At 31.6% G+C, this 14,111-nt stretch overlaps 1 protein-coding gene across 3 annotated transcripts in view; it reads left to right on the top strand.

Annotated features, from left to right (window-relative positions):
* Window positions 1–14,111, top strand: part of GLS (glutaminase) — an 83,360-nt gene that overhangs the window by 6,459 nt on the left and 62,790 nt on the right. For all 3 annotated transcript variants that reach the window (XM_027054519.2, XM_027054525.2, XM_027054516.2), the window contains exons 2-5: window positions 7,991–8,087; window positions 8,449–8,570; window positions 13,013–13,142; window positions 13,844–13,923. In XM_027054519.2, coding sequence (XP_026910320.1) covers window positions 7,991–8,087; window positions 8,449–8,570; window positions 13,013–13,142; window positions 13,844–13,923 — 429 coding nt within the window. The remainder of the gene's footprint in view (window positions 1–7,990; window positions 8,088–8,448; window positions 8,571–13,012; window positions 13,143–13,843; window positions 13,924–14,111) is intronic.

Here is a 14,111-nt window from a genome sequence, read left to right on the forward strand (position 1 = left end):
AACTTTAAATATATTCATACATTTTTAGGAGTCTAGGCTAACAAACTTGAGTTGTAGGAAGATTTATTCATTAATACTTTTGGTACAGTACCCTACATATTAGAGAAGAATGGAAAAAAAAACTTGTGTTCAACATTAGTGGAATGGTTGAGTAAATTATGATACATACATACATATGAGAGTCTCTTATTCAGTCATTTAAAATGTATACAGACACTTTTGGGAGATGTAAGAAAATATTAGCCCAAAAGTTAGAATATAAAATTTCTGTGCAGTATGATCTCAAGTGATCCTTAAGCTTTTTTTTTTTTTCCTTAAGCTTTTAAAACATGCTTGGAAAAAGTATTTTGAGGAAAACAAACTGAAATGATATCAGCAGTTGTGGTTTGTGAGAATGGACATTTTTTTCTCTGCCTCTTTAGAGTTAATTTTAAGATTTCTCGTTATGAGTACAATTGACCCTTGAATAATGTGGATGTTAGGGGTGCCAGCCCCTTCTCACAGTCAAAAATTAGGTTACTTCCCCAAAACTTAACTACTGATAGCCTACTGTTGACTGGAAGCCTCACCAATAACAAACAGTCAATACATATTTTGTATGTTATATGTATTACAGACTATATTCTTACAATAAAGTGAGCAAGAGAAGAGAAAATGTTATTAAAATCACAAGGAAAAGAAAATATATTATAGTACTATACTGTATTTATTGAGAAAAAGCCACATGTAAGTGTACCCACATGGTTCAAACGCTTGTTGCTCAAGGGACATCTGCATTTATAACTTCCATTATTAGAGGAACCACATCTGTTAATTTTAAAATTGTAAATATCTACTCTACTAGTCTGCTATTCTAATATACTGTTTCTGGTACATATAACAGGAAGTACCATTACATTAAAAAGTTAAAAAAAATGTACATGGGTTTGTACAGCTCTTCTCAGCATTATCCAGTTATATTCACTATTTGCAAACATCAAACTTTTTCTAAACTATTCTTAGTGTAAATCTCCTTAGAAAATGTTGCATATTTTTTGCCACAGTAAAATATAATGAAGAGTTTAATGTTTCTTGTTCCATCTCGGATTTTACCATAAGGGAGCATTACTATAGTGATGTTCGCAGGCAAGTGTTGGCAAACTTTTTCTCTCTGAAGGGTCAAATAGTACATATTTTTGGCTTCACAGGCTATCTGGTCTGGGTTAATACTATTCAAATTAGCTGTTATTAGCAAAGCTGTCATGGATGGTTGGTAAATGCATAGGGACAGCTGTTTTGCAATAAAACTTTATTTACAAACACAGGTGGCACTGCTCTAGTTTGCTGTTAGTGGCCCCTGTACTAAACTGTATTTAGTTGTGTAATGTGTTCCCTCATATTATGATTAGTTCCACTTTGAATGAGTTTGTTCCTTTGTGGATTTTTGTATCTTGTATCTGTTGCTACATCTTGTTCTGTTCTTCCTGTCTCCACTTTGGCTATTTTCTCTTACTCTCCCCTTCTAGACCCAGTTCTCCTCAGCTTTTAAAAAAAATTGCAGTAAAAATACACATAACAAAATTTTTTATCTTAACTATCTTTAAGGGTATGGTTCAGTAGCATTAACTACTCTTTGAGTCTCTTTTTTTTTAAAGAACTTAAGATAGTTAGACTTTAGGTATAAAATGTGTGTATATAGGTCTTCTGTGTATATGTAGGTCCTGAGTGAGTAAAGTTTATAGTCTTTAGTATGGGAATTTAGGAGGACCGTCTATTTTAGCAGCTCAAAAACTGAAAATTGGAGTTGAAAGTGACTTTAAAGACATCTAATTCCACTTCATTGTACGTATTTTATAACTTTGGCCACATATACTAACTGACCTAACTAAATGACTGAAGTTCATAAATATTAGGATTTATTTTGTCTTTCCATCTACCATTAGATTAATAAAATACTGTACTGAATTGATTACTTTCTAGGTACAATATTGGAAGAGACCTTAAAAATCCATCTCCCTAGTTGATTTTTTTTCTCTTCTGTTATACTCCTGCAAGTTGTTACTCATCTCTGAGTGAATACTTCCTTGACTAGAGTTCACTGCCTTGGAACATAGCACCTTCCATTTTCAGAGCTCTTTTGTTTTTGTGTAGCTGAAGTCTCCCTTTCATTAACCTATATATTTTAGTTACTTCAAAGACATCATCTCTAGTATGGTATTAAAGTGGTTAACAGAATTCACTGTATCTATTTTTACAACTAGATTGATGTATTAAAGGATACTTGACCGAAGGGATAGGTGGACTAACAGAGCTGGACATCAGGGACTTGGTCTGACCAGGTCCTCATCCTCCCCTCAAAGGCAAGCAGGCCGCCCCCTGGGCTGGACTTCTGAAGTTGTACATGTGGACAGTTTGCCATCAGCTGATGATGGATAGCTCAGCCACTAGCTTTTGTGCTTCTTACTTTGGTATGTTCTTGAATAAATTTCAGTAAAATCCAATTAGAACAGCAACCCTAATTTAACATAATCTCATCCTCACTTTTTATAGGATTTAACAAGGTGGAACAACAGTTTAGTTCTCTAACATAAGTAATTTCCCTATTAGCATTTTGGTTAGAAATTCTTCAAATATAAGGAGTCTTAACCTTTAATTATTCTGAACGAATTCTAGGTATTCCTCCTAAAATGGAGGGCTAATAATTGAGCACAATTGGTATGGTATACCAGGAAGTATATAGAAACTAAAGACCAGTTTTCCAGGGCTAATTCTGGCACAACCACTTAAGAATTGTGTGACATTAGACATGTTGCTTGACTTTGAGACTCCGTCCTTCCCTGTAAACCTTACTTTAGCACATAGGGTTTTAAGATAGCAGGAGATCCTTTCTTAACAGTAAAGCCTTAAACTATGTAATGTTTTATTTTTAAATTTCACCAATAATTAGATTTGGGGCAGAATGACTTGGAGAATAAGCAGAATTCATCACTTTGTCAGACTTATGATGTATATGGTCAGCCCCCATCAGTTGAACTTTCAACCCCATATGCTTATTTAATTAATTTTTATTGAAGTGTAATTAGCATACCATATTATATGGGTTCCATGTGTACAATATAGGGAGTCCACATTTATATGCATTGGGAACTGATTACATTAAGGCTAGTTACCACCTGTCACCATATGGTGTTGATAAATATTACTGACGGTGTTCCCTATGCTATATATTACATCCTAATAGCTTATTTTAGAACTAGAAGTTTGTATTTCTTAATCCTTTCCCCCTTTTTGGCCCCCACCTCCCAACCCCTCTCCCCTCTGATAAATACCACTGTTCTCTGGGAGTCTCAACTTACTGTCAGCCAGCTCACTTTAAATTCAGAATGATAAACCAATTTAAAAACAATTTTTTTTAAAGATCATTGTTTTAAAATGAAATAAGTAAAAACATCAAAGTGTTCTTTTGTATTGTTAGTGGAGCTTTTTTTTTTTTAAACTTAGTTGGGGAAAAAAAGTTTCTGACTTTCTGATAGGTTTACCATGCTATACTAGGTGTTTGAGTTCCATGGGCTTGACCCCTGCAAAAAAATATTAAGGAAGGTAATATGCCAGCCTTGAAGGTTTATAGTTTGGAGAAGTCAGGTAATATGAAATATTATTTAACAAGATAAGACTAAATATAATTCGTTTCAATTTTTTTCCTTCTCATTTTACAGTTCTTAAAGACTTGATGATTTTCCTTTTCCACCTTTCATTTGATACTAGAGTTTTTTAACTTCTAAGATTTTAAACTATGAGGGAGAGTTTGCAGTGTTGCTCCTAATTATGTTATACTTCCTTAATTTCCCCCACCTGTCAAGGCACAGTTGAATGCTTACTTTGTACTTCCTAATACTTTTATTTATTTTTTATTTAAAAAAAATTTTTTTTAATGTTTATTTTTGAGTCAGAGAGAGAGAGAGACAGAGGATGAGCAGGGGAGGGGCAGAGAGAGAGAGAGACAGAATCTGAAGCAGGCTCCAGGCTCTGAACTGTCAGCACAGAGCCTGACGTGGGGCTTGAACCCATGAACAGTGAGATCATGACCTGAGCCAAAGTTGGATGCTTAACCCAGGCACCCCTTCCTAATACATTTTTTACACTTATATCCTAGTACTTGCCATAGTCTTGGCTCTCCTAGACAGCATCCTTATTTTATTCATCTTTACATAGGCTGTATAAGAAAAGTACAAAACTTAGTGATACAGCCAGGGAGTGCTAAAAAGAGTATAGAAAATCTGGTTGGGGAAAGCCCTGTATAATGATTGAAATGATGATTTGATACCTTAAAAGATTAGGAAAAGGAGGATTATAAACAGAAGACTTATATGGATTAAAAAATAAAGGTAAGATAGCAGGATTTATTTACAGATTCATGAATCTAGTTAATTAAAAGTGATAAGTTAAGAATAGATAGTACAAAGCCATGTATAGAGAACTGAATACCAGACGGAGGAGCTTAAATTGTCCTTTGGTATTGGGTAACTGGTTGATCAATAAACAAAGTACCTCTTTTTATGTTGCAGAAATTGGCCCTGAATTTAAACACCATATGTAAATTTTTAGGAGGTGGTCTCCTCATTTATTGTTTAATTTATATCGATCTCTCTCAGCCGTGAAAATTGGGTATTTTAACAGCTCATAAATAGAAACAGCCACCCTAATTCATATATCTTATGCTCTCGCAGTTTGCTGTTCCTTGTAAACACCCAGTGAATGCTTACCTTCATTGTCTTGGTCATTCTGTTTCCTTTGCTGGGAATCCCTTTCTGTTGCCATGTTTTCAACTCCTGCCCATCTTTCAAGTGTAGCTCAAATTCCATGTCTTCTAAAAAAGCTTTACCTTATTAGTCCATAGTGAAGTAATTTTTCAGAGTGTATCTCATTGTCCCTTTCTTGTAATTACTCATTATGTACGTCTTCTTTTTTCAATTTAGACTGTAAGCAACAACTAACATAATGCTGTACATGTCCTAGATGCCAGTTAAATATATGGCATTTTTTTTTGTTTTCTTAAACAATGATTTCTGTGTTTTAGGCAGGTATTTTGTGAGGGTAAAATAGAGGAAGGAATGGGTAAATGAAGTCACAAAATGATGGTGAAAGGATCTTAAGGACCATAATTAGAAAGGAAGTGAGGGAAAATGGAAGGAATAAAAAAGTATGAAACAAGGATTTATCTGGATTTACTAATCTTCTATATGTGTTCTATTTTAGTTGCTGAGTGTCATGACCATTTTATATTTTTCCCCAGGGAATCTGGAGGGTTCACTTGGGTTTCTCAGTAGTTGTAATGATTTGAAAGCCTCCTACAATCTAGTGTTTTTTTTTGTCATTAAAATTTAAATACTCCTCAAGGATCTCCTGGTTACTATATGCTTAAAATATAGTTTTTAGCTTTAAAATTTTCATAGCAAAATACATTACTGTGACGTGTTGCCACAAATCCATATTAAATTTGGGGGGAGAAAAGGGGGTAATATCAAGAAAGATCTTTGGAGTAATTTCTACCTGTTTGAAAGTTGGAGAGAATCTTTTCATTTATTTGTTCACCAGAGTGTTGAAGCTAACACCTTCTCAGATCAGAGTCTGAGATTTTAAATGCTGAGATAGGTAGTATTCTTTTTATCAATTTTGACCCATTTATTCTGTGAGCATATTTTTTAGAGATGACTTAAATCTCTCCTCAATGGATAAAAATTAGTCTCTTGTCCAAAAGCAAGTAAATATTTACTTTTTTTTGCTAGCTCTGACAATAACATGGTCATTTAAATTTTTTTGTGCTCTGTACCATAAGGTAAAGAAGTGTATATTTTATGCTATTTACTTAGCTTTTAGGCAAAGCAAATACCATTTACTGGTGTGGTAAATACATAGAAAGCTTATTCTGCAGTTTTTTAAAGTGACAAACTACCACTATCTAAAGTTTATTTGACAAACCATTTTATGTAAATAATTGGTATGTTATTTTCCACTGATGTTTTGATGGCTGACTCACTTTTTCTTTAAATATTAAGTCATCAGTATTGTTGAATGCTGTTTAATGATTTTGGATCAGAGTAAGACCTAGAAAAATTGTACCTTATGAGAATAATAACGAGGTAGTAAGTTTGAGAGCCAGCATACTGTAGTGGTGAAAAATATGGACTCTGGATTCAGAGAAATGGGTTCTAAATCCATCTCTGCCACGGTGCAGTCTTGGGAAACTTCTTGAACTATTTGAACCCTGTTTCATTTTATATATATATATATATATATATATATATATATATATATATATATATATAAATTTATTTTTCCAGGATATGTCTTTAAATTGTGGTAATCTTATGTGTTAGTTTTTAAAGACTTTAGCATGAAATTGATACATTTTAAGGTTTACTTTAAAAACGAAAAGTTGGTGTAACAGCTTTGAAAGCAAGTATAAATGATATTAATACCAATACTAATGTTTCCTTTAGGAGAAATTTTATATGTGCGAGTATAGCTGTTCATGTTCTGTGAACCAGCTCTATATTCTGTTGTCTTTTAAGATAGAAATATATGGACCCACTAGTAATTGGAAAGTAATTATATTAGGAAATAAATACATGTGGTTTTACTGACGTATAGGACTATTGAGTAATCTTTGGGTAATTCAGGAAATATTTAGATAGAATATCTAGAAAACTCTTTTTAACAGTATAAAAACACAATTTTATACAGACCTATGTTCTGTAAGTTTATTTTATAAAAATAATGTGTACAATTTTCCCATGAAACCTATGGCTAGTCCAAAATTGTTCTGAAATTAAAAGAACTAGTATTCCATCCTTTCTTTCTCTTTAATTTTTTCTCTTACTTTCTTGAAATATAAAGTCTTTTCCAGAATATTTTACACACACACACACACACACACACACACACACACACACACTGTATGTATTTCCCCTTCCTGTTTTAAAAAATACTGATAGATGGGGAGGGGATTTGTTTACCTTAGATCTGTAAGTCTTATAACGTCACTGTAATACTTATGATAGTCATTGATGTTCAGAATATTGAAATATGTTATTGTGGTTTCAGAGCTAAAAAAAAGCATTAAATAAGTTCATTATAATTTGTTTAGTTGAAAGCTTTTCAGTGGATAGGAAAAAAATTCTTGTTTAAATGTGTGGTTAATTACAGCACCTTATATTATACTAGTTTATTAAGATTATAGTGTCCTTTTATGGTAAAAAAAATTTTTATTCTAACAATCTTTGATTTTTGTGGCATTTGGTCTGTATATGTAAGCCAAGATCACTTTAGAAATATTAACTACAACTACCATCAGTTGAGTCCTTATTCTCTGCCAGTCAGCATTCTAAATGTATTGAATGTACCAAGTCAGCTGGTCCTCACAACAATCTGGTGAGGTAGATGCTATTATCTCCTCTCAGATGAGGAAACTGAACCATAGAAAGGTTCTTTAATTTATCCAAGGTGACTCAGCTAGTATTACAGGTAGGACTCAAAAACTGGTATACATACTGTCCAGTATGTAATTGCTGTCTCCCCCAGATTTTACAATCAGGGTAACTATTCTAGTAATACATAAATATAGTCATCATATTTAAAGAACACAGAAAAAAGTGTTGACTCTTGCCTGAACATTGGCTGAGCTCTATAATTAGGATTGGGGTTGTATTAGGCTGTACAGGAAGGTATCACCATAACAGATGTGTAGGCATTAGTAGTACCAGAAATGGTAATCAGGATTTTAAAACCTGAGATTAAAAATATTTATATTCGTTAATAAATCATTTTTTACTTTTTCAGTGTGGTTTCAGTAATACTGGTTGGAGTTTTGGTAAATTAGCATTTCTCAGGACAGTCTTGATGAGATCAGCTCAGATGTAGTTTGATTCAATGATGATTTAATAATGATATACCTAAAATCCATTAGAATGTTCTCACAAGGATTAATTTTGTTTTCTTTTTTCCCCTTTAGTAAAATAAAACAGGGTCTGTTACCTAGCTTGGAAGATTTGCTGTTCTATACAATTGCAGAAGGACAAGAGAAAATACCTGTTCATAAATTTATTACAGTAAGTTTTTGTATTCTTCTATTTTAAACTTTTTGAAAATCAGTAATACTGAATCCATAATACAGGAATATTGAAATGTAGTCTTAAAGATCATCTGACCTGTAGATTCTGACTGACACTGTTTCTCTTATTATGTTTTCAAATTTTCATCATGCTCATTTCAAGGTAATCAGTGAAAGAAAATGAAAGAAACAATGAGAAACTTGTCCAGAAAGTGGGTAATAGTGACCCTAAAATGCCCATATACATATTCAGGTTCTGGGTAGAAGTTTTTATATACAGGAATAAAAACTTGTAGTTGGAATAAGCATATACATTATTTGCACTATGTATTTACAAACTCTTATTTTTTTAAAAACAGGCACTCAAATCTACAGGATTGCGAACGTCTGATCCCAGGTTGAAAGAGTGTATGGATATGTTAAGATTAACTCTTCAAACAACATCAGATGGTGTCATGCTAGACAAAGATCTTTTTAAAAAGTAAAAAATTTCTGCCAAACCTTTAATGGTGATTTGCTATGCTATATGGTGATTTTTCTTTTAAAACAAAATTGCATCTTTGAAGGCCAGTGCTTCCTGTGTAACTAAAAAAAAATAAGGGGGGAGATTTATAAACATCAATTGTTTGAAGAACATGGTGCACATAGGTTCTATAATACACGGGCTAAGGGTAGACTTTCTTTGAAATTGCTCTATGGTGTAGGCATGGATGTTTCCAGTTTACAATTATCTGGAGATTGCATTCAGTTTGAATAGAGCACACTCTGTCTTGTCACAGCTTAAATTGATCTCCAATTCATATGCCTGTCTTGCAGGCGTTTTCAATATGGTCTCTGTTTCTTTCCTACAAGGTGATTTAGATGACATAAAATGAGAAGGCTTCAGACAGCATGTATTCCTTAGATTCACATATCCCCATTGTCTGTTTCTCTCCTCTCTTCAGACATATTAATACCTAGGCTTTTGACTATTTTCATTTCCTTCAAAATATTTAAAAACTAAAGAACACTTTGGAGATTAATGCCTTGATTTGGTTGAATGAGCATGTTTATTTTGATTTTCCTGGTTTTGCCTATTTGTTTACTATTTCTCTTCATTAATATGTTCCTCCTATTTGTCTGATTTCTTAAAGATTTAAAAGATAGCATGTTTATAATGGATCCCAAAGAGGTAAACGGTATTTTAAACTACTAAGAGTTAGGTAAAAACCAGTATAAAACTGTAAACACTACTGTAACACATTGGCTTTTTCCAGACCATAGGCTTAGGTTGAGGTAGATCCAAAGAATTCCAGCATCTACCTTGAAAGTTTATTTGTATGTATATATGTATTTTTATTTATTTTTCTTTTATTTTCTTTGGGGACTAGATGATTTGTCTTAGATATCTCCTGAATATATCCAAGAGTGTTAAGTCATTTGAAGGTATAAGTATTTAAACTCCTTCAGAGTTTCCTGGCATGCTGTGAAGCACTGCCAACAGTTTAGGATTCTTGTCTTTTCACTACAAGGTTCTTGATTCTATTAACTCAGCTGACCTTATAGAGATTTTACGTTCATGTTGGAATTGGTGTTAGGAATTTTTTTTGAATTATCAAAACATGTTTCTTTGTGCAGGGGAGGAAATAAATCATTTCTTATTAGCTGTGTCTTGGAGTAAAGATTATTTTATTTTTAGTGTTCGTAAACTGTCTGTGCAAAGTACTCTTGATTATGTTGCCTTCTGAAGCATTGTTTTGGTATATCTGAGAATGAAGTTGTCAAAGAGATGGTAGGGAGATCTGTTGATAAAAGTATGAGGAATTATTTTGGAATTTGAAATGAAAGCAGTATTTTATACCTTTTTAGTACTGTTTAAAATTTTTGTGCTTTATAAACATGTTGCTGTGTTTATATGAAATTAAAAGTAACTTAAATCTACTGATTATGAAGCCAGGAAACATAATCAGAAAATTTTCTGCCCATAATTATATAAAAGAGTAACAATTACCATTATTTTAATGCTAATCTTTAAAATGATTTTAATGCTAATCTTTTTTTTTTTTTTAAGTTGATGATTGTAATATAGGCAGTTCCCAACTTGATAAATGCTTAGTGCTGTGTATGTGCAGGCAATGGAAAAAGTCTCAGTCTGAAGGCATAATGACTTCTCTTTTCATCCCTAGAATGAAGTGATTCAAAACTTCTATTAACCTTTTCAGGTCACCTAGAAAGGTGTCCAGAGAGGTTTTCTTTTTTTTTTTTTTTTTCCAAAAGAAATTTTCTTGTTTAGTGTTGCCTTAAGTAAACTATCTCATCTCCATGCAGGTGGGAAGGAGATGTTACGGTGGAATTCATTTTCCCAGAGAAATAATTTATAAAGGTAGATAGGTTTGGTTGAAGTCAGTGTGTTGATTTTTCACCTAAAAAACATTGTTGATTAATATATTTAGCCTTTGAGAATAATCTGAGAAACAACTATTATGTACGGCTTTTTTTTTAATGGGAAAATGAGTTCTAAGCATGCTGTTTGGAGCATAACCTATTTGAAAGTTGGAGACTGCCTGTACCCATCTAGATAATCAATTGTTTTTAATGCTAATAATCCTTAAAACTAGAAGTGGAAAATTGTATTGAAAACAAATGCATTATTTATTTATGCATTTTTAACCATATAAATATTAGAATTATTTTTATGTGTGGTCATAATTTTTTGGTCTTTTTATTTTGGAGGAAAATGAATGGTAGTCTTTTGCATTTGTATATTTGATTTCCTTTAAAAAGTCACATCCATTATGTTATTTTACTAATGAAAAATTGTGAGTATTATCTAAAACATGTTAATTACAGTTGTTAATCATAAACACTTAAGAAGATGATTATTATTCCCAGTTTACAGATGAGCAGACTGAACAAAGCTTGAGAAAGATGTGACTTGCTGAAAAGCATGAGCCCTTCCTCCTCCTCAGAATTCATTTTATACAGGACTTCTAATTTTCTAGTTCCATTCATGACATCCATATTAAAATAACTCCAAAGAAAAACACTTGCTACCTGTTAATGTTCATCAGTTTGAAGTAGATACTCTTTTGAGTGGTAAGATTGCCAGTGTTGGCCACAGTAATTCACCAGTGAAGTCAGTCACCACAACTTTACCAGTACCTTCTGATAGTTTCACTGGCTGTACAGTTTTGTTAATTATAAAGCTTCCTTTTAAAGGTGCTGATTGATTTTAAATAGTTGAATAGTTAGTAGTAGGTTAATAATTTAAGTTTGTTCAGCAGTCCTCATATTTCTTCATGTATAACTTCTTGAAAAATGAGGATTTAGGTTTGATACAGATACAGTGATTTAAGATCAGGAATTGTCTTAACTTTTTTCTGCTGAGAAATGTGTTCTTTAGTATATATTTCTTATAAGTCTCGTGTACAAATTGAATTGCTATTTAAAACATTAAATATTAAATCAGCACACTTAATTTTTAGATTAACATTGAAACTATAAGAAAATAATTTTATCAAAATTTATTGAAGTAAATGTCATCTCTGGGATGTCAGTTATTTCTATGTCTATTGGTTAGTAATGGAAATTAGGACTATAATTTTTTCATGGTATAATTGGGGCACATCTTTATCCGTGGAAAACCAATATTACTTTAAATCAGTGTTTTAATTTTATATTGACAAAGCTACTGTATTCTCTGAATTTTTATTAATAGTTAAAAAAGTGAAATCTAGCTTTTAATTTTAATTGATTCATTGAGAACAATTTTAATTAAAATATTGAGTCATAAAAATTTCTTTATTTAGAATTAATGCAAGTTATTTACTTGCAGGACAGTTTTCTTACCTCCTAAGTGAGGACATCATCTTTCTTAAAGTGTTGATGTTTTCAGGGTTGAAGAGATGAATAATACTTGAGACTTTTTTTTTTTAATTGACAATTTGGGTTTTTTTCTTGCCAAAGAAGCTGCTAATATAGTATCATATCATTTACCTGTGAGGAATCCAGTTATATAAATAACTTCCCATACTCAGTGGTTCGACTTTGTCTTACTGAGTTACTTAGAGTCTCTTAAGAAGATTAGCTTACAGTATATGATTGATTGTAACCTATTTACAAAACTCTTCTTTAAGGTTATAGTAATATATTAATTTTCTGGCTTAAGTCATGCTCTCCCATCTTTTTAAATAGTTTTTAACAATGAGACCTTTTATTCTACGTTGTATTATATATTTTATAGCGAATAGATTTATACAATTTAACTTTTTTCGTAATTCATATAATAAAAGTTAATTACTATACTAGTTTATATATAATTTTATTTAAAATAATATTTATACAAGCATTTGAATAAGTATTTTATTCTAGTCTGACTAAACAAGATTGATTTTATCTCCACTTGTTAGCTTAGAAATATAGGTTTTTCAAACTAATTCAGGGAAAATATGTTAAAATACAGAAAGTTTAGGTTTTTTTGTGAAATACTACTAATAGTTATATAGGAACTAAAGGATGTATTTATGAAGTTACTTACTGGTTAAATAAACAGGGTCTCAACTATGACATATTAAAGTCCAAGTTTTGTTAATCAGATGTCATGCTGAATGCTTATCAACTCTGGTAGACTTAAGAAACTTGTCTTTTAGATGCTCTTGATATTTAACCTGGTGGAATGCTTTGCTATTTTAATCTTTGACACAGTTTTTAGGCAATCTAATTTATTTATTTAACTTGTTCAACAGCTTACAAGCAACTGCATGAAAGACTGCTTGAAGGAAAGGAAATAATATAGAAAGTATAATTTTTATGGATTTTAGTTTGTTGTATGAAGTGATGAATTTCTCTATTGTTTAAATATTTTCCTAATTAATATTGGTATCACCAAGTATACTAGTATTTGAAAGGCACCCAGTCAATTAATTTTTTTCTTACATTCCACAGATGTGTTCAAAGCAACATTGTTTTGTTGACACAAGCCTTTAGAAGAAAGTTTGTCATTCCTGACTTTATGTCTTTTACCTCTCACATTGATGAGTTATTTGAAAGTGCTAAAAAGCAGTCTGGAGGAAAGGTAACATTTTTGATGTGAATATTTTCCTAAACCAGTTATTCAATAAATTCACTCAACTTGAGTTATAGAAATTACAGTTGTAGAGTTTTCTTGTGTTTTGCTAATTAAGAAATTTAAGTTGAAGCTGCTGGATTAAATTCTTTTAAAATACTTTATATGTTCAACTTTGTTTTTGGGCTACAAAGAAATCTTAAGTTTAAGAATTCTTTTTCATTTTCAGATGATTGAAATGGCTGTAAATCTTTAATTAATAAAAAAGTAATTTTATTAAGAATTTCTATACATGTGATATCCTCGAACATTAAATGTGTCTAGTTTTAAAAATTCTCTAATAAGGACTGTTTTAATTTTTTTCTGTGTCATACTATGAAACCCTGCTATCATAACTTTGATTAAAGAAATTCTGTTTCTTTATCTTTAAAAAAAATGAAGTCTTAGTTTCTTTTTTAAACTGTGCTTTTCTAGAAAGAGAGAATGCATTGAAAAACATACAGGATGACGGAGACTGAGAGAAGTCAGTTAAATCTCACCTATAATCCTCAAGTCTCTTCTGCTTTTAGTTTTTATGAATATTGTTATAAAAGATAGACCACAAAGCCACTGAGTACTATGAAATAGCCTGGCTAAATTGAGATAAATTTTTTGGTAGAAGAAATACCATTTGCTTGTATTCTGTTATTTTGTTCTGATATTTTGTATAGGTTGCGGATTATATTCCTCAGCTAGCCAAGTTCAGTCCTGATTTGTGGGGTGTATCTGTGTGTACAGTAGATGGACAGAGGTGAGTTTATTTCAAATTCATAAAAACCAACTTTAAGCCTTAAATTTTGCATAACAGTGAGCATGAGGGAGAAAGGAACATCTTCCTTCTATGATGGAAATTAGCCCTAACATGACAGAAATTCAAGAATGTAAATAAGTTTAGATTTTAATTTAATTTCTAAAAGCTTAACTGAAATAGTCTTTAAA

This window comes from Acinonyx jubatus, chromosome C1, assembly GCF_027475565.1.
Source record: "Acinonyx jubatus isolate Ajub_Pintada_27869175 chromosome C1, VMU_Ajub_asm_v1.0, whole genome shotgun sequence".
In the NCBI taxonomy this organism is placed as follows: Eukaryota; Metazoa; Chordata; class Mammalia; order Carnivora; family Felidae; genus Acinonyx; species Acinonyx jubatus.